The following is a 20,039-nucleotide window of genomic DNA, read 5'->3' on the forward strand; positions in this document are numbered from 1 at the left end:
TGCTTCCGAGTGATGAGGATCCGTCACGGAGCTGACTGGTCCATGGGCGCACACATCGGGATGGAATTCATGTTTCTCCATCTCCTGTGAAAATCCAAGCATACTCTCTGCCCCAATTTAAGAGTGATGCCGGACCATTCCATACACCTGTTTGGGGGTCTCACCGTGCTATAGGGGGTAAAGACCTCTGACAATTGTTAGATCCTTGTCCCCATTGTAGCATGGCTGGTGGTATTTCAGGGGCAGGATTTAGAAAGTTTAAAACAATAGGTAGCAACATTTAAATACATCTAAGAATTCTGACCCTTTATGCCCTCCTTTTTTTGTTCAGCTAGTTGATTTTTTAATTTAAGTATGCTCAATTATTGCTTGACCTTGAGGATTATAAGGGATCCCTGTAACATGATGTATATTCCAGTTATCAAGAAAGCTCTGGGACCGTGGAGATGGCTCAGTAGAATAAGCACTTCCCTGGCAAGTGCGAGGGCCTGAGTTCAACCCCCAGTTCCGCAAAAAAAAAAAAAAAAAAAAAAGTCTGAAAATGTCTACTAACATAAGCAGGGCCACTAGCAATCTTTTTCGTGGCACTCCTAATGTAGCAAAGGCTGATACACAATGCTGTATGACATGTTGACTTTGCTCCCCTGAAGCACACATAGCATGGATCATATGTGAAAAGATACCTATAGAAATATGAATGTACTTTAGTTTGTTAAAAGAGACTATACGGGTAATATCCATTTGCCATAACTGATTATTTTTGTTTGTTTGTTTGGGGGGTTTTTTGGGCGGAACCAGGGATTGAACTCAGGCCCTTGCGCTTGCCAGGAAAACACTTATTGCACTGAGCCATCTCCCTGGCCCCCAACTGATTGGTTTTTAGACCTCTGGGATTGCAGCCTTGTTGAGGAATAGGCCTAGGAATGAGCTGGCAGGAAGGGCATGACATGACTATTTGTCTCGCTTGAGCTCTGGTAATTTTAAACTCCTTTTGCAGAGATCTAGAATTTTGATGAAAAAACTCATAGGATCCTCTTGCTTTATCAAAAACAAAAATCAGGTTAACAAGAGCATCTGCATTATAATTCCCCAAGGATAATGGACCTGGGAGATTAGAATGCGCTCTAATATGGTCAATAAAGAAAGGAGAGGTTCTGTTAAGTATAACTTTCTGTTATTTTAAAAATAGTTATAATATGGGGCCGGGGAGATGGCTCAGTGGAATAAGCGCTTCCGAGGCAAGTGGAAGGGCCTGAGTTCAATCCCTGGTTCCACCAAAAAAAAAAAAAAAAATAGTTATAATAAGGTAGGCTCGATGGTGGAGCAAACAGAAGCAGTTTCAATCTTTTCAGTTAGAAATACTACATATGAAGAGTCACTTAATATATTAAGGGATTGATCTGCAAACTGCTCTGTAACATGGAGCATAGATAGCCTTAATCTCTGAGTGCTGTGCGGAATCTGCTTGCGTAGAGAATAAGTGCTGGAAGGAGCAGCTCCAGATAGCTGCCTTTCCTCTGTAGAGTAAGGCGGGGCCCCTGCTAAAGGCTGCAATTGGGTAACTTTTGGAAGAATAATAGAGGTACGAAGGAAGAATTGCAAGAGAGAATCCCTTGGGCAGTGATTGTCTATAGTCCCTAAGAATTGGGCGAAGGCCACCTGCCAGAATAAGGCTGTTTGGAGCAATGTTTGTCTCTGTTGAGCAACTAGTGGGACCACAATAACAGTTAGGTCATGGCCAAAAAGCTGACATGCTCTATTTCTCCCCATAGTCAGTACTTTTGCTATCTGTTCTACATATAACTGGAGAGTTTTTACTACTTGATTCGGGAAAAACAACCATTCTGTAGGGGAAGAAACCTTATTAATACATTGTCCTAATATCCCTGCAGGAGAATGAGGGGTCTGTAACACAAACAAATGAAGAGGTTGAATAATGCCAATTGTGAAACACTGCCTTGAATTTCTTTCTTTCTTTTCTTCCTTTTTTTTTTTTTTGCTGAACCGGGGATTGAACTTATACCCTTGTATTTGCCAGGGAAGCACTTATTCCACTAAGCCATCTCCCTAGCCCTTGAAACACTGCCTTGAATGAAGACATCTTTTGACTAATTTTAGCTCCTGCCTGGCTTCTTCTGTGAGTTGTGGGGTAGAATTTAAATCTTTATCACCTTAAAGAATACAATATAAACCTTGTAACTGATAGGTTGCTATGCCTAATTTGGGCCTGAGCCAATTAATATCTCCTAACAGATTTTGGAAATCAGTTAGAGTTTGTAGCCTATCCTTATTTGAATCTTTTGTGGCTTAATTACCTTTCCAGAGATGATACAGCCCAAATAACCATAAGGACTCATCATTTGTACTTTCTCAGGTGCTAGTTAGGCTTGGAAGACATAGCCAGTAATATGTTGTCCATGTAGTGTATAAGCCTGAGAGAACTGAGTTCTACATCTTTTCAAGATTTGTAATTCCAAAAAGATCAGGCAGGTGGAGTTGTTTGTTCTACAAATTGTTTGTGCTACAACAATTTCAAGTTGGGCAGGGGAGATGGCTCAGTGGAATAAGTACTTCCCTGGCAAACGCAAGGGCCTGAGTTCAATCCCCAGTTCCGCAAAAAATAAATAAATAAAAAACAAAGTAGGGCTGGTGAGATGGCTCAGTGGTCTAAAGCACCTACTTAGAACAAGCTTAACAAAGCACAGGGACCGCGGTTCAATCCCCAGCACCACATGCAAGCCAGCCCCGCCCTTGGTGGGCTGAGCTGGCCACACACACACACACACACACACACATAAATAAATAAATTTTAAAAAATAAATAAATAAAATAAAAAAACAAAGTAAAAAAAACAACACCAATTTCAAGTTGTTTGTGCTACAACAATTTCAAGTTGTTTGTTTGTGTTACATACAACTGACACAATGTGGCACTATTTGCCATCCTCTGTGGGAGCCCTGTCCATTGAAAACGCCTTGCTGGCTCACAAAAATTAGTGCTAGGGGTGCTGGTGAGATGGCTCAGTGGTCTAAAGCATCTACTTAGAACAAGCTTAGCAAAGCGCAGGGACCATGGTTCAATCCCCCAGCACCACATGCCAGCCAGCCCCGCCCCCTGGTGGGCTGAGCTGGCCACACACACACACACACACACACACACACATAAATAAAAAAATTAGTGCTAGGTACTGAAAATGCAAAAAAAACTGTTGATCCTCAGGAGAGAGAGAAGAATATTTAAAAGTCTTTGAGATCAATAACAACCATAGGCCATGATAGGTTATGGCCCTAGTAAGAATTGCTGAATTACTATGGTGGTCATATAATATGGCTGAAGCCCTTAAAACAACAGCTCATCTTCCCAGAGACCACCTCCCCGCTTCTTCTCCAACTCAGCCCAGGGTGCAGTTTCTTTTCACCTTTCCTGCCACCTCAAGGAAGGTCCCAGTCAGCTCCTCAGGTCTATCTGAACTTCCCCCTCAAGCCCCACCCCTGGCAAAAAGCCATAATCGCCTCAGCCTCCCTTTGTGCCAATCCAGAGAATTCCTTATCTTCCCAAATTCTCTCCATGTCCTCTAAGATAATGAAGTCCCTTTTCCTTTATAATAAAGCCCCTTTCCCTTTTCCTTCTGCGTGTTTCTCTGCTGCGACACCGTTAAAACCTATCAGGCTGGGCTGGTGAGATGGCTCAGTGGTCTAAAGCACCTACTTAGAACAAGCTAAGCTAAGTAAAGCACAGGGACCGTGGTTCAATCCCCCAGCACCACATGCCAGCCAGCCCTGCCCCCTGGTGGGCTGAGCTGCCCACACACACACACAAAATAAATAAATATTTAAAAAAAATAAAAAATAAATAAATAAAAAATAAAACCTATCAGGCCAGTATCTAGGTACTGCTGTAATACTAGGTAGACCAAGTTGTAGTGCCCCCATCGGCAGCATGCAAGCATTTACGGCTCTTAAATCTTGTATTAATCTCCACCTGCCTGATCTGTTTGGAATTACAAACACTGGGGTATTCCAAGGGCTAACAGAACAGGTTGAGGTGCCCTAATTGTAATTGCTCTTCTACCAGTGCTGGTAAGATCTTCAGCTTCTCCTGAGTAAGGGGCTATTGTGAAACCCACTTTGGTTCTGTCATCTTCCATTGAATTGGCAGTGCAGAAATAGGCAGAGAAGGGTCCATGGCCCCTGCCATAAATCTGAATCATATCCAATTCAAAATCTAACTTGTTTTATTAAAGGCTCAACTGGAAGTGTACTACCTTGCAAGTTTTTACCTAAGCCTTTGTTTCCTTGATAGCTCATCTTAGCCATCATCTGGCTAGCAGGTGATACACACTTCTGTGGGGCAGAAAAAGTTAAAACAACACCCCATTCTTTCATAAGGTCTCTGTCCCATAGATTGACTGGAATAGGTGCGATAAACGGTGTTATACTACCTTTCTGTCCATCAGGGCCAGTATATGAAAGAGGCAGCACACTCTGTAAGACAGACTGAGGAGATCCTAAGCCTATCAGAGCCATGGAGGTGGGTCTAGTTGGCCAAGCAGAAGGCCAAGATTGGCTATTGATTGTAGGGATATCAGTTCCTGTACCATTCAGTCCAGTAAAGGACTTCCCATTTAATTTTTTTTTTTTTTTGGGAAACAAATGTTTAATGATAAGTTGCTCTTCAGGGAACTGGTTACAGAGGCCTTTGAAAACTAAGAACACAACCACGCAGCACAGATCTGAGCAAGTTTCTTAGCACAACTACCCTGTACACTATAACCTTTTTCTCTCCAGAATGACCCTCATCTTACATGAAAATCGTTGCCACAGGGAAGCCAAAAATCAAGCTTTGTGGCCAACAGGAAAAACGGCAATCTGTTGGTCAACTGGTAAGAACAGAGAACCCAGAGCTGTTCACTGTGGTGTTTTCGCCTTCTTACTCTTGTTCTTCTTGTCTCTCTTCTTCAGCCCATCCATGTTAGCCCTCAGCAGGTTTGAATAGGCCATCTGAAACTTATTCACTTCTTTAGAGCTCACCACAGTGCTGATCTTCTTTTTCCCATCCGTCGCTCTCAATAGACATTTGTTATCCGCAGGCTCAAAGCCCTCCACAGAGCCCTTCTTTGGGATCGATCTGGTTCGACCATCATATTTCTTCAGGGTGATGAACACGCTGCCCGACGTCCAGCACTTCTGGAAGAGCCTGGTCAGCTCGGTCAGGAACTGCTCGCTCTCCAGCAACACCATCTTGATGAAACAGGATCCAATTCTTCAGTCCCCCATTTAATTTAATAGTGCAAGTAGGTCTATGAAATATTTTTGGAAAAGTAAGTTTCCTTGTTTAAAGGCTTATCTCTATTAGACTCAAGAAAGGGGTAGAATGCAGGAGATGACTGAGCTGTTGAAAAGAGTAAAATCTGAGTAATCAGATCACCAGGTTCAATTACCCAAATACCAGTGGAGCACACAGCAATTGATACTTCTTTATTACAATCACCATCTATTATAGTTGGAATTATAGTAAGGCCTTTAGGAATTAAGCTTAATTTTCCAATAATTTTTTTTTTTGGCAGAACCAGGGATTGAACTTAGGCCCCTGTGCTTGCCAGGGAAGTGCTTTTTCTACTGAGCCATCTCCCCAGTCCCAACTTTTCCAATAATTAACCCTATGGTTCTTTCTGGCAGTGGCCCATAGATTCCAGTGGGGATTAAAACTGTTCCCCTACCCTTATAAATGAATACAAGAAGATGCTGGTAAATCTAATCCTGAACTGAGTGGTTCTTCGTGTGAGGAACCTAAGGTTTCGCCTTGAACCCATCCTGGTAGTGAGGTCGTTGTCTGTCTGGTTTGGACTGGATATAACTGGTTTAACTGCTTCTGGGATAACAAGGCATTGCTTGAGTCTGTCCCCTGTACTTGTGCCTGGCCCAGGGGAAAGGCCGATTCCCCGTTTCCCAGCAGGAGTGTGCCAACTTTGTGAAATCTAGACCTACAGTCTTTCGCCCAACATTGCATGAAACCTTTCATGCAACGTGGACGCAGAGTATTTGGTAGATCAGGGTGTGGTCTTGTAACAGCCTGCCTAGCAGAATTGGCCGACTTTGTAACAAGATCTGGGCTGTGGCATCAAGTATGTCCACATTTGCCACAATTAAAACATTTAATCATGTCCAATTTATCACCAAAATATTGGGATATAGTCTGTGCCATGAGTGCAGATGCATGGGTGGTAGACCCACTATTTTGGCATGCTCAAATGTAAGTGTAAGAAATCCGATGTATGAAGTACTGAGGCTTAGTTAGGCCCTTTTACAGTCCTCATCGGTGTTCTCATATGCCTACTGACGAATAAGCATTTTAGCTGCATTATTGTGCAAAATATGCCTGTGTGCAGTGTCTTACAACCTTGCTACAAATTGGGTGTAAGTTTTGCTAGGGCCCTAGAGTATCTGGGTAAAGGATTTCTTAGGTATACCATCTTTTGGTACAGAAATCCATGAGCGACATAGCAATTCCTTGCATTACATGAAAAGGAGGGGCAGGGCACGTGCCTGGACCTTTAAATCAGCATATTGTCCAGTGTCACATAGCATTTCCTGTGTAACGTCTTTAAGATTTTCATCCCCACTATCTTGATTACTCTGTGCCTATTCCGAGATGAGAGTCTTTTTTTTTTTTTTTTTTTTTTGGTGGAACTGGGGATTGAACTCAGACCCTTATGCTTGCCAGGCAAGTGCTTATTGTACTAAGCCATCTCCCTAGCCCCTAGGCCACTAGATGAGCATCTTTAATTGTGATTCAAAGTGTAGGAGGGGGCCTGCCCCTTAGCTCAGTTATTTAAGAGCCTGCTTAAACAGTCAGTCAGCTCAGGTTGCTGTGGTTCGATCCCGAGAACTCAAGCCAGCCAAACCTGCCCTGAAGGCATTCTCAGCAAAACCAAAAAAAAATCTTTCTGCCATTTTTTCACAGAGAGCAAACTGGTCGAACAATGGCCATGACTCATCCACATGTCTGACACTGACAAAAGGATGTACAAAGGGCGGTACAGGGCTACAGGATAAATCCTGAGAGTACTTGGGTGACCTTATCAGATACAAAAGTTGCATTTCTTCTTACATAGGTCTTGCTATATCTTGGCCTTAACCATCCAGCAGAAAAGTATAAAAATGAAGTATATAAAGTAAATCCATATTAATACGATGAGCTGTAAAAGGCTCAAGTCAATAACTTCTGAGGATAACCCACTAATATTATAGACTGCTAGACAGTGTTGGATTGTTTAGCTGAATTCAAACACCTAGATGCCAATAGAATATTCACCTCTGACAGACAATAAAAAAAATGATACAAAGGAATGATCATTTTGTGTTTATGTATACAAAATAGGATAAATTTACAGCTACTTTTGCTTAATTCAAAGAGAAGAGGTGTACTAACAGTGGACAGAATATCCTGTCTGCTTCTTGTACTATGAATAACCACAAGAAGATAGCAATGTACAATGTATTGATTATCAAAACTGTCCTATTAATCAGCTGTGAAACTGTCTCATTCATATTTATTTCTCAATAAAAAATTTTAAAAATTAAAAAAAAATCAAAGTGTAGGAATTGTGCAGATGATAGACACATGCGAGCGAGATGGGTTACATCACTTGGCGTCATTTGGAAGCCTTGAATTATCCAAGCAACCAAGTGTGTAAGGGCTTTGGACAACATTATCTCACACGCTCTGCCTTAATTCTTTCAAGAGCAAAATGTTAAAAGCTGTGTGAGTACTGCCTTTACGGGTAGGGTGTTCTGTTCTGTCTCCTCAGTGACAGGAAAGCACATTGCCTGTGGATAGAGCCTCATATCTCTGTACTTTGGCCTCCTTAAGGGTGGGGAAGGAGGAGGTTCACTCTTAACCTGATTGTTCTGTATGTCTGAGGGAGGGACTTCAGGAAATGGAGGGGCAGTGGGGAGAACAGTGATAAGATTATCTACATTTTAAAAAAAGACTTTCTTGTTTTCTAGAAGCCCGTTAGGAAATTCCTGTCCTAGATGATCCAATTCTTTTATTATAGTTCCAACAGGGCTTTTCTCAATTACAATTACCTTTTTCACAAGCCTTGGATCAGCATCCTTGGAATGCTTTGTAATGGTAAACTGTTGCTGATCTGCATTCCTTCCTGGGCTGTTACATTGGAAGGACCAGACAGTGCCCTTCATCAGGTTATATGTGGCTGTAGTTTGTGGGGGAATTTCTCTTTTTTGAGTTTTGGCTTCATAGAAGCTTTTACCTATTTCATCCCAAATTCTGAGATCCAGGTACCAAGTTTGGGAAAATAAGGATAAAATGTAGCTATCTCATGGAGTAATCTAAAAACTTGCTTAAATGGCACCTTAATACCAGCATCCTTTTTTTTTTTTTTTTTTTTTGTGGAACCAGGGATTGAACTCAGGCCCTTGCACTTGCCAGGGAAGTGCTTATTCCACTGAGCCATCTCCCTAGCCCTTTTTCTTTCTTTTTCTTTTTTAAAATACCATCATCTTTTAACAGTTTTATAATCAATAAACTAAATTCTTTCTCTTCTGTGGATAAAGACTGAGCTTGCCCCACTGTTACCTTTGATGAATAGATTCCTATTTGGTACTTGTGTCTGAGCACTATAATTAGTAAAATGCTCCACTTACCTCTAAATTTGTCAAGCAAGATCCAGTGGATCGCCTGCATGTGATTCTAGTTAGTGGTCGTTGTGTCGAGAAGGTTGCACGTTGCGGCCACATTGAGTGTCAATTGTAGGAGTCCCCTCCAGATTCTTGTCTTGGTCCAAGAAGTCAGTATTTGTAATGCGGGGGTGGAGATAGCTCAGTAGAATAAGCGAGGCACTTGCCTGGCAAGCACAAGGTCCTGAGTTCAATCCCTGGTAGCACCCAAAAAAAAAATTACAATCCTGGGGCCAGGGAGGTGGCTCAGTGGAATAAACGCTTCCCTGGCAAGTGCAAGGGCCTGAGTTCAATCCCCAGTTTTGAAAAAAAAAATTGTAATCCCAAACATACATTATTGGAATCCCACCAAGCTAATCCCAATCTTCCACTTCCAGTGCAACCCATGGTGAAAGTAAAGACACTAAAACATATTTATAATTATTATTTTTTTGATATAACATTTAATTCTATCACATTCCCATCAACCATCAAAGGCAGTAAATGACAATTATATTGGCTGCTTCCACTGGTTGGCAGGAGGCTCCTCCACTAGCGGCTCCCATGGTTTCCACTGCACCATTTTCCTTGCCAGACTTAGTTCACTTTCAGCCTGAAGAATCACCTCTTCTACTTGGCCAAGCTGAATTCGGTCTTCTAATTTTTTAACATCTGGTTCCACTTTCACTATAGCCAGCCTCTCATTTGTAATTTGTTCTGTGTATTTTCTATATGCAGCACTTTTAGGAATTTGATCAAGAACATCAAGAATCTTTGTATATAGTGGCCGGGGAGATGGCTCAGTAGAATAAGCGCTTGCCTGGCAAGCACAAGGGCCTGAGTTCAATCCCTGGTTCTGCCAAAAAAATAAAAAAAAAAAGAATCTTTGTGTACAATATTCTTAGCCTCTCGTGCGGCGTCTCGCACAAGGCCAACCCCATGAGGCCAGTGGTCTTCTTCAGTGTGCCCGCCATGGCAGCCATATTTATAATTATTGGGGAAAAAAATTATTGGGGAGCTAAGGGGTCTAAATCCAGCCACAAAGATGGCTTTCTGGAACAAAGAGGCTAACCCACGGCCATACCCAGCTTTATTTAGTGGAGGAGTGGCTTAAAGAGGAATGACTGAGAATTGTGGGAAGTGGATGAGTACTGTGAGCTGAGCTAGGTAGATGGCCTGCATTTACTTCTGCCATATGCAGAGAAAGTAATCTGCATTATGCTATTGACATAATATCTAATGTTTCTGGGATCTGGTGCTTCAGCTCTGATATAATCTTTCAAGCCCCAGGAAGTCATAGCCTGTCTAGAGGCTCGATCCCAGCTGGCAGTGCGGAGCATTAGCTCTACCGTCCTGTCTCTACCCAGCTCACATTAAGAGGCAGCAGGTGTAGGTTACCAGGGAAACATGCATACCACCTTCAAAGACTATCACCAGCACCTTGGCTAGACAAATATATATTGCTTAAGGCCAATTGAAGGATAAGCAGAAGTCCTAGCCAGCTCTGTACAGAACAATATGAGGAAATAGGATCAGGCTCAGTCAAAATGGAGACAGTCACTCTTCTTTCCAGGACAGCTGTGTAGGTGGGCCTCCATAAGGTATGACTAGTCTGCTAATAGGAATGTCTACAGAAGGAAGCATAACTATTGCATAAAAACGTCAATTGGAAGTGAGAACTTTTCAGGCTACAAAGGTCTCTTCCAGAGATAGAACAATTGACTGGAAGGATTTGGCCCCATGCACTGAGCCAAGACTCCAGACACTTGTATTTTCCATCTAATTACCTAGGTAAACATTTTCAGCAACTGGACAAGATTTAAATTTGACGCTCACAGGTGAAATTTACATTTATCATCTAGCAAAATTTTATATGTTAGTAAAAAACACTTTAAAGCTGACCAAAAAAAAATCTCTTTTCTTACTCTTAAACATGTAAGGCACAGATGTTCTCCAATAGGCACTGATAGGCATTCTCTGTTAGGCACTGTAGAATGTAAACTATTGCAAGGTGCTGCAGCCCAACAGCCCAATTTCTTTTCTTTTCTTTTCTTTTCTTTTTTCTTTCTTTTTTTTTTTTTTTTTTTTTTTTTTTTGGTGGAACCGGGATTGAACTCAGGCCCATATTATTGAACTCAAGCCCTTATTCTACTGAGTCATCTCTCCAGCCCCTGCAGCCTAATTTCTGAAGGACTGACTCATTAAGTTGTCCTACTGAAAAATTCAGGTAGAATTCCTAGTTTACTAGCAGAAAGAGAGCAAAAAGCATAATAGGTAAATGGAGATCTTTCAGTGGTCAAGAGCCAGTTTCCACCAAGCACCTTTAGGTATCCGCCAGAGAGTAGCCCTGGCCATGACCCCTCAGGTGTTCTCAGTTTCTGTTGGCCCACACAACCAGAGATCAGTCTCCAGAGAGGAATCCAGCTGTTTCTCTGGTCAACATTCCATCAGCCATTGGCTTCAAGGAGGATTCACAAAAGAACAGCTGGGGAAACCTGTCCTCTGCTTCAAAGAGTGGCAGCTGCTCTAGGAGCATTTCCTAGCTGGTAGAGTAATCACTGTCCAAGTTTTATAAGGGATAGTTAACAGCCTGAACAAGATTACCTAGTGCTTTACACTAAAGGTTTTAAAGTCTACAACTTATCTCTTACGCACTTAGATGATAACTAGACCTAAGAAAAAAGGTTGCAGTCCTCCTTCACACTAAATGTGTTTTGGTCCCACAAGTGTGCTGCCTTTGGACATAGCTCCTTCTGGTGTCATCCAGAAGTTGGTTCTCTCCACTGTCTCAGGTTTCACTGTGTCTCTTTCCTGAAAGAGACCTGCCTAGAACACTAAGCTGGGGCATAGCTTTTATGTGTGTCCTCCTGAATGGGCATAGTCCCTCTTTGTCTCATTTGACCAAGAGACAAGGTATGTGTCCTTTTTCTAAAATGACTTTTCAGGGCTGAGGAGACAGATCAGTAGAATAAGCACTTCCCTGGCAAGAGTAAGCGCCTGAATTCAATCTCTGGTTCTGCAAAAAAAAAAAAAAAAAAAATCACTTCCCTGTCTTCAGCATTAACAAATGCTCATTTTCTAAGGGCTTTACTCAGAACAGTCTAGAGTTTTCTTAATTTTATATGACTCTAAAGAGGAAAGTACAAAGAGGTGGGAAAATTAGGAATAAGGTCAAAGAAAGGAAACTGAAACAGAGCAGGCCTGACATTTCCTCTAGCATGTAGAGGGGTATCAGCCAGTTTGTCCCAGTGAAACCTGTCCTCCAAGTCTTTAAGAACAGTTGCTTGGGCTGGGGAGATGGCTCAGTGGAATAAGCACTTCCTTGGCAAGTGCAAGGGTCTGAGTTCAATCCCTGGTTCCGCCAAAAAAAAAAAAAAACAGTTGCTGACCTAATGTCATTTAAATGGCAAAAGGAATCCTGTTTTTCATATATAGGCATGTAGATTTTTAAAATCTGAGCTAGATTTAAAAGTCCCATTTTACAGAAGTTTACATAAAATCCACTGGGAGGCTTACTAACATTACTCTCTTTAGTGTTATTGTCTAAAGTCAAGCAAGGAATACCACTACATTTAGCAACTAGTTTATGATTTTTTTTTTGGCTGGCTCAGGCTGTCTTAGGGGCGGGCGTGGTAAGGCAGGTGGAGGGGGGATCGAACTGTGGTATCCTGCGCCTGACTACATTTACATGAGCAGGCACTTAAACAACTGAGATAACCAGCAGACCCCCAGCAACTAGTTTAAATGCAATATATTCAAACACAAAACAGTCATAAAATGTCCCACTAGAGAAATATCATAACCTTATAACATTTCCATGTTTTAAGTTAGATTTACCAACATTTTGACCAACATTTTAATAAAACCATATAAGAGACAAAGCATAAGTAATTGTAAGCAACTTTAACAGAACTGTATGAGACAAAACTGTATGAGCAATGGGCAAAGACGTATCAACATTTGAAGCACAAAAATTTGTTACCTGAGCAAGTCCCATCCAGAATCTTTGAAAGGAAAGTAAACCCATACCTCCATTCAATGATCTCGGTGGGTCCTCCAAATGCTATAGGGGAAAAATGCAGCTCCTGACCTGAAAGGTACCTGGGACGAGTTCACGTTCTCTAAAACCGAAGAATGAATTTTAGGAACAAACAGAGGTTACAAGCAGAATATATTTATTGGGGGAAAGAAAGCTCCTGTCCAAGAGAGGGACAGGAAGGGGACCCAAGTGGGTGGTCCCCGCAAAAAAAAAAAAAAAAAAACAGATCGCACTACTTTCCACATAAATTGGAGCAGGGGAAATGGCTCAGTGGAATAAGCGCTTCCCTGGCAAGCAGAAGGGCCTGAGTTCAATCCCTGGTTCCGCAAAAAAAAAAAAAAAACAGATCACCAAGTGGGTGGTCCCCCGGAAGCTGTCTCTTCCAGGGCCTTTTATAGAGTAAAACCTTGTGGTGAGGTGGGTCTAAGGTGGTGGAGAACATGGGAACTCGCTTAGGTGGGCATGAGGTGGGACTAAACTATGGTCAGCCAATGAGATTACAAGCACCATTGCTCAGGTAAAATTGATTAAATTGGAATCAAATGGAGAAGCGAGTCACATAGCAAGAGGGCATGAATATGGGACAGGGTCTTTTCCTGTTGGTGTTTGGGTTAGTGACTCATTTGGGCTCTTTTAAGGCGATTGATACCTATTTAGAATATCAATCCCTGGTGCCCATCCCTAGGGAAGTATGTGGCTAAGTTTCCTCTTTTGTATTCAGGTGTGGCCCATATGGGAGTGTCTGTCTGTTATGGTTTGTGTATAGGTGTCCCCCCAAAGCCTCATGCAGTCTTGGGGTGGCTTCTGGAGTTTGTGATTGATTACTGTGGGTGTGGATGTGGGACCTGCCCTGGGGCAGGTAATTTGCATTACAGTGTAAGGTGGGAAGAGAAGCTAGCTGCTTGAGCTGCTGCTACCCCTCCCTTGTGCTCTTGCCCTTTGCCACCGCCATGGAAGGTTGCCCTCTTGTTTTATGCTGCTCTGCTTTGGACCCAGCTGAGTAAGGACTGAAACCTCCAGCAACTGTGAGCTAAATAAACCTTTCCTTCTTTCATTTTGAGTGTCAGGTATTTGTCCCAGCAACGAGAGAAGAGTAACTAAGACACTGTCTCTTCTAAGTTGTATTTTTTTGTTTTTGGTGGAACTGGGGATTGAACTCAGGCCCTTGCGCTTGCCAGGGAAGTGCTTATTCCATTGAGCCATCTCCCCGGCCCCTCTTCTAAGTTGTAAAGTCACCTTGTCTTCCATCTTGTCTCCTTGAGGGCCTGGCCCTGTCTGCCTGTAATATTTCTATCTAATTCAGCTTCCTACAAGCATAATATGATGCCTCTGCACACTGTTAAGAGTGGTTCAAGGGCCAAGGAGATGGCTCAGTAGAATAACCGCTTGCCTGGCAATCTCAAGGGCCTGAATTCAATCCCCGGTTCAGCAAAAAAAAAAAAAAAAAAAAAAAAAAAAAGGGGCGAAAAAAAAAAAAAAAAAAGAGTGGCTCCAGGGGCTGGGGAGATAGCTCAGCGGCATAAATGCCTGCCCAGCAAGGGCAAGGTGGCTCTTGTAGCACACAACTCAGCACTCTTGGAGGCTGAAGCAGGTGAATGACAATTTCAAACCCAGCTTGTACATCTTAGTCACTAACAGCCTGTTTCAAAATAAAAAGTCAAAGAATGGACTGAGGATGTGGCTCAGTGCAAAGAGCCTGGGTTCAGTCTCAGTATTATACACACTCACACACAAAAATAGCTCTTAACATAAACAACAGATAAAGATGTGGGAAAACTGGAGTCTTTATATATTGTAGGTGGGAATTTAGAAGGGAGAAACTGAGGGCTGGTCAGATAGCTCAGCGGATTAAAGCACCTGTTTAGGTAGACACAAGGACCAGGGTTCAATCCCCGCCGCCCCCCCCCCCGGGGGGCACACTGAGACAGTGAGACTGGGCATGGTGGCACATGCCTGTAATAACAGCACTTGAGAGGATGAAAACAGGAGGATCACTATGAGTCTGATCTGTGTAGTGAGACCCTGTAGACCCTGTATTAAATACAAAAAATAAATAAATAAAATGACAAAACTACCAGGGGTGGTAATGCATGCCTATAATCCCAAAATTTGAGAGCCTGAGGCAGGATGATTGCATTGAGCTCAAGGCCAGCCTCAACTGCATAGTGAGACCGTGTCTCAAAAAAAAAAAAAAAAAAGCAAAACCACTTTTGTTTTGTTTTGGCGGGACCAGGGATTGAACTCAGGACCCTGCGCTTGCCAGGCAATTGCTTATTCTACTGAGCTATCTCCCCAGCCCCAACAAAACCATTTGAAAAGGAATTTGGATGGGGGTTGTTTGTTTGTTTGCTTTTCAATAGATTTCTTAAAAATGTATTCATTTGCCTACAATCCCAGCACTCAAGGGGTTGAGGCTGGAGGATCACCACAATTTTTTTTTTTTTGCAGAACTGGGGATTGAACTCAAGACCCTGTACTTGCCAGGCAAGCACTTATTCTACTGAGCCATCTTCCCAGCCCAATCACCACAATTTTGAAGCCTGGGTTACACAGTGAATTGAGGACCAGTCTAAAACTACACGGTGAGAACCTATCTTTCTAAAAAACCATATTCATAAACTAACCATATGATCCAGAAACTTGACTTCTAGGATTCAGTCCAAGAGAATAGAGGTATGTCCATAAAATTCTTCTATACAAATATTCATTATTTCAACATATCAAATATAACATTAGGACTGGCAAGTTAGCTCACCCAACTAAGCACCTGCTTAGGCAAGCATAGCAACTAGGTTTGATCCCCTGCACCATATGCTGTGCCAGCCCTGCCCCTAGGGTGCACTGAGCCAGCCATCAAATTGGGGTGTGGTGGCACATACCTGTAATCCCAGCACTGGGGAGGCTGAAAACAGGAGAATAACTACTAGTCTGATCCGCATAGTGAGACCTTGTACCAAATGTTCTCTAAAAAGTAACATTATTCATAATAACTCAAATCTGGAAACTATGCAAATGTCCACTACTCATAAATGGACAAACAGGCCGGGGAGATGGTTCAGTAGAATAAGAGCTTGCCTGGCAAGCACAAGGACCTGAGTTCAATCCCCAGTTCCACCAAAATAAATAAAATAACAAAATTTTTTTAAAAATAGGGCCAGGGAGATAGCTCAGTAGAATAAGTGCTTGTCTGGAAAGCGCAAGGACCTGAGTTCAATCCCCGGTTCCACCAAAAAATTAAAAAAATGATAATAATAATATGGGGCCGGGGAGATGGCTCAGTGGAATAAGCACTTCCTTGGCAAGCGCAAGGGCCTGAGTTCAATCCCCGGCTCTGCAAAAAATAAATGAATAAAATTTTTTAAAAATAATAATAAAAAAAATAGACAAGCAGAATGTGGCAAAAGCCATACAATGGAGAATCATTAGCGCCAAAGTGGATTAAAATAGAGATACATGGACAACAGAAAAAAACCTCCAAAACAACATACAAAATAAGAGAAGCTACATCCTGTGTAATTCTATTTACATGACATGTCCAATAAGGTAAATCTATAGAAACAGAAAGGTCTCAATCCAAATTTAAATAAATAAATAAATAAATAAATAAAACCATTCCCTGGGAAGTCTCTTGGAATAGCCTTCTTTAACTCTCCTCACAGGACCTTATTTTTTTTTTATTTTTGGCAGAACCAGGGATTGAACTCAGGCCCTTGTGCTTGCCAGGGAAGTGCTTATTCTACAGAGCTATCTCCCTGGACCCTCTTTTTTTTCTTTATTGGTACCAGGAATTGAATTCATGACCTTGTACTTGCAAGGCAGGTGCTTTGCCATTGAGCTATCTTGTTAGACCTCTCTTTTACACTGCTTTTCTTTTTGTCTTCTTTTTTTTTTTTTGGAGGGGAGTACTGGAGATTGAATCCAAGGCCTTTTCTCAGAGCTACACCCTTATGCTTTTAAATTTTTATGTTTTTTTTTTTTTTTTTTTTTGGCGAAACTGGGGTTTGAACTCAGGCCCCTGCGCTTGCCAGGCAAGTGCTTATTCCACTGAGCCATCTCCCTGGCCCCTCCTTTTAAAATTTTGAGACAGGGTCTTGCTAAGTTACCCAAGTGGGCTATGTCATCCAGGCTGGTCTTAAACTCATAGCAATCCTCCTGACTCAGCCTCCCAAGTGCTGGGACTACAGGTGTGTACCACCATGCTCAGCTGCTTTCTGGCGTCTTTAATTCTTTCTAAAATGTATGTCTCAATGGAAACAAAGGTTTTACAAATAATGAGGGGTTGTAGGGAGGAGAAGCGAACTGGGGGGGGAGAAGAATGAAAGTATATTATGTTTAGTTACAGGTTCCCTATGATGTGATCATTATGTATCTTAGGGTTTGTTTGGTTTTTTTCAGAACCGGGGATTGAACTCAGCCCCTTGTGCTTGCCATGGAAGCGCTTATTCCACTGAGCCATCTCCATGGCCCTTTTTTTCTTTTAGTTTTTTTCTTTTCATTATGTATCTTAAAAGTGTATCAATAGTGGGCGGGAAGATGGCTCAGTGGAATAAGCGCTTCCCTGGCAAGTGCAAGGGCCTGAGTTCAACCCCCGGTTCCACAAAAAAATAAACATAAATAAATAAATAAATGGGGCTGGTGAGATGGCTCAGTGGTCTAAAGCACCTACTTAGAACAAGCTAAGCTAAGCAAAAGCACAGGGACCGCAGTTCAATCCCCAGCACCACATGCCAGCCAGCCCCGCCCTCTGGTGGGCTGAACTGGCCACACACACACACAAAATAAATAAATAAATAAATAAATAAGATTTTAAAAAAAATAAAATAAATAAATAAATAAATAAATAAGAAAATATATGTCTCAGCCCAGTGTGGTGAGCCATGCTATACTCCCAGCACTTGGAGGCTGAGCCAGGTGGACTAAAGCAAAGTCAAGGTCAGCCTGGACTATATATCCAGATCTTGTCTCAAAAAACAAATAAATGAATAACAAATAAATAAATAAAATTTTAAAAATACAAATACATGTATATGCCTGGGATTGGAACATACTAAAGGGAAACAGCTTTCCATGTCTGTACTGGTCCAACTTCAATCTTTTTCTGGCATCTCTGTGCCTTTGGTGGAGAGGAGGGGAGTGAAGGGGAGGATAGAGAAGAGAGAGCTTAGCAAGTGAAAGAAGCCAGTTTAAAAAGGCCAAATGCCTTCTGATACCTTCTGGAGAAGTACAGAGGCTCAGCCTGCCTCAGCCTTCTTATGCATTGCACAGCTGACTGCCATGGCAAAGAGGCATTTAATACATAGGGGGTTTTTTTGTGTTTTTTTGTTTTGTTTTGTTTTGTTTTTGTGTGTGTGTGGCATCGGGGATTGAACTCAGGACCCTGTGCTTGTCAGGCAAGCACTTATTCTACTGAGCTATCTCCCCCGGTCCCTTGTATTTTTTTTAATACATGTTTTTGTAAAGCAATTTCTAATCTCTTAGGAAGCCACGACTAGGCAAAGCTGGTAGAATTCCATGGCCAATTAAGGGTTTACAAGTGTCTCTTTCTACTGTGGAGATTCCCAATATAATGTCCACTGGTTGGTAAAGGGAATTGGAAGGATGAAGTCCTGGAGCTCCGTGTCCCCTCTTGGACCAATCCCTTGCGCCTCGCTCATTTCCCCAGAGGGCGACGGCATGTTTCCTGTTGCCTACTGGTGCCTCAGAAGAGATCTGGTGACCTGAGGTGACTGAAGCAGAAAAGAATCCAGTCCTTTCCTCTCTTTGGGGATGTCCTGAGGCCACCAGGCCGCTGCAGGGCCCTCTCAGCTGTCGCTAGTAGCTTCGCAGCGCCAGGCCCAGGCGCAGTTCTCTGTCTGTCTCCTCTCCCTGGCTGAGAGCTGAAGAAAAAGCACACTCACTCCAGAAGCAATGCTGTCACACAAATGCCATCCAGGCCCGTGGCGGGTGCCCCCTAGGGGGAGCAGATGGAAGGGCTGCAGCTCCCACACCAGCCACAGGCGGGGTGGGCTCCACCATGGCCATACCTGTGACTTTATAAGTAATCTTATTTCTAACCCTACTTACAATCGCAGAACGCTGATTGGCCTCAAAGGACTATAGAATCACTGCTTTGAAATAACGTTTTAAAAGATAGATTGTATTTTGGGGGCCGGGGAGATAGCTCAATGGAATAAGTGCTTCCTCAGCAAGCGCAAGGGCCTGAGTTCAATCCCCAGTTCCGCAAAAAAAAAAAAAGTTAAAAAAAATAAAAGATAGATTGTATTTTATAGATCAGTCTGTTTTAAAATAGATGCTACTTTTTTTATTCTCATGGTAACCACGCAGGAGGTGCAGAGTCCCCTGTGCACCCTGCTGCCACACAGGCACCACTTTCCTGTGAGTGTTATCTTTGTCACAGCTGATTCACCTACTTTTTTTCCCCCTGAACATACCGGGGGTTAAAGCCAGAGCCTCTGTACTGGGCTATATTCCCAGCCCTTCTTACTTTATTTTAAAGCAAGGCCTCAGCCGCTAAATTGCCCAATGTGGGCTCATGCTCACAATCCTCCTACCTCAGCCTCTTCTAGGGCTGCGGTTGCCTGTGTCCGGAACCACACCCAGCTTCAAAATAAGATTGAAAAGTAGGCACAGGACACAATCCAGTGGCACGGCACTTGCCCAGCATGGAAGAGGCTTTCAGTCCTATCTGAGCACTGCAAAAACAAAACAAAACACCTACATTTTCTTTCTTATTCATCACTCCTGTCCCCTGACAACCACCAGTCTTTTTACTATCACCTTTTCGAGAACATCATACAGTTGGAAGCATTTATATGTTGCCTTTTTTTTTCTGGAACCGGGGATTGAACTCAGGCCTTTGCACTTGCCAGGGAAGTGCTTATTCCACTGAGTCATCTCCCTGGCCCAATATGTTGCCTTTTTAGACTGGCTTCTTTCACTTGGTAATAGCCTGTCTTTTCACGGCCCGATAGCTCATTTTTCTATTGCCAAATAACCTATTACCCACATGGACAAAGGTTTATCTTTGTAATCACCTACTGGAGGCCAATGTTGCTGCTTCCAAGTTTGAGCAACTATGAATAAAACTGCCATAAACGCCCATCTGCAGATTTTTATGTGGACTACCTTTTCAGCTCATTTGTGTAAACAGCAAGGAGCAAAACTATTCAATGATTTAGTAAGTGTTTAGTTTTTCAAGAAACTAACTAACCACTTCCAAAGTGGCTATACAACTTTGCATTCCCACAGGCAAGGAATGTGCCTTCCTGTTGTTCCCCAGTGTCACTCTCACCAGTATTTAGTACTGAGTGTTTTGGGCT

At 42.5% G+C, this 20,039-nt stretch overlaps 1 protein-coding gene across 1 annotated transcript; it reads right to left on the reverse strand.

Annotated features, from left to right (window-relative positions):
* Positions 1 to 4,867: 4,867 nt before the first annotated feature.
* LOC101568164 (signal recognition particle 14 kDa protein-like) lies at positions 4,868 to 5,264 on the reverse strand. The gene has a single exon (XM_004633571.2). It carries the CDS (start codon positions 5,238 to 5,240, stop codon positions 4,908 to 4,910), a length of 333 nt encoding a protein of 110 aa, XP_004633628.1. The 5' UTR covers positions 5,241 to 5,264; the 3' UTR covers positions 4,868 to 4,907.
* Positions 5,265 to 20,039: the final 14,775 nt, after the last annotated feature.

This window comes from Octodon degus, unplaced genomic scaffold (genome assembly GCF_000260255.1).
Source record: "Octodon degus isolate 3935 unplaced genomic scaffold, OctDeg1.0 scaffold00055, whole genome shotgun sequence".
Lineage (NCBI taxonomy): Eukaryota > Metazoa > Chordata > Mammalia > Rodentia > Octodontidae > Octodon > Octodon degus.

Bases quoted from the DNA above. Each gene is read 5' to 3' on its own strand.
- LOC101568164 (XM_004633571.2), bottom strand. From the start codon at position 5,240: ATGGTGTTGCTGGAGAGCGAGCAGTTCCTGACCGAGCTGACCAGGCTC.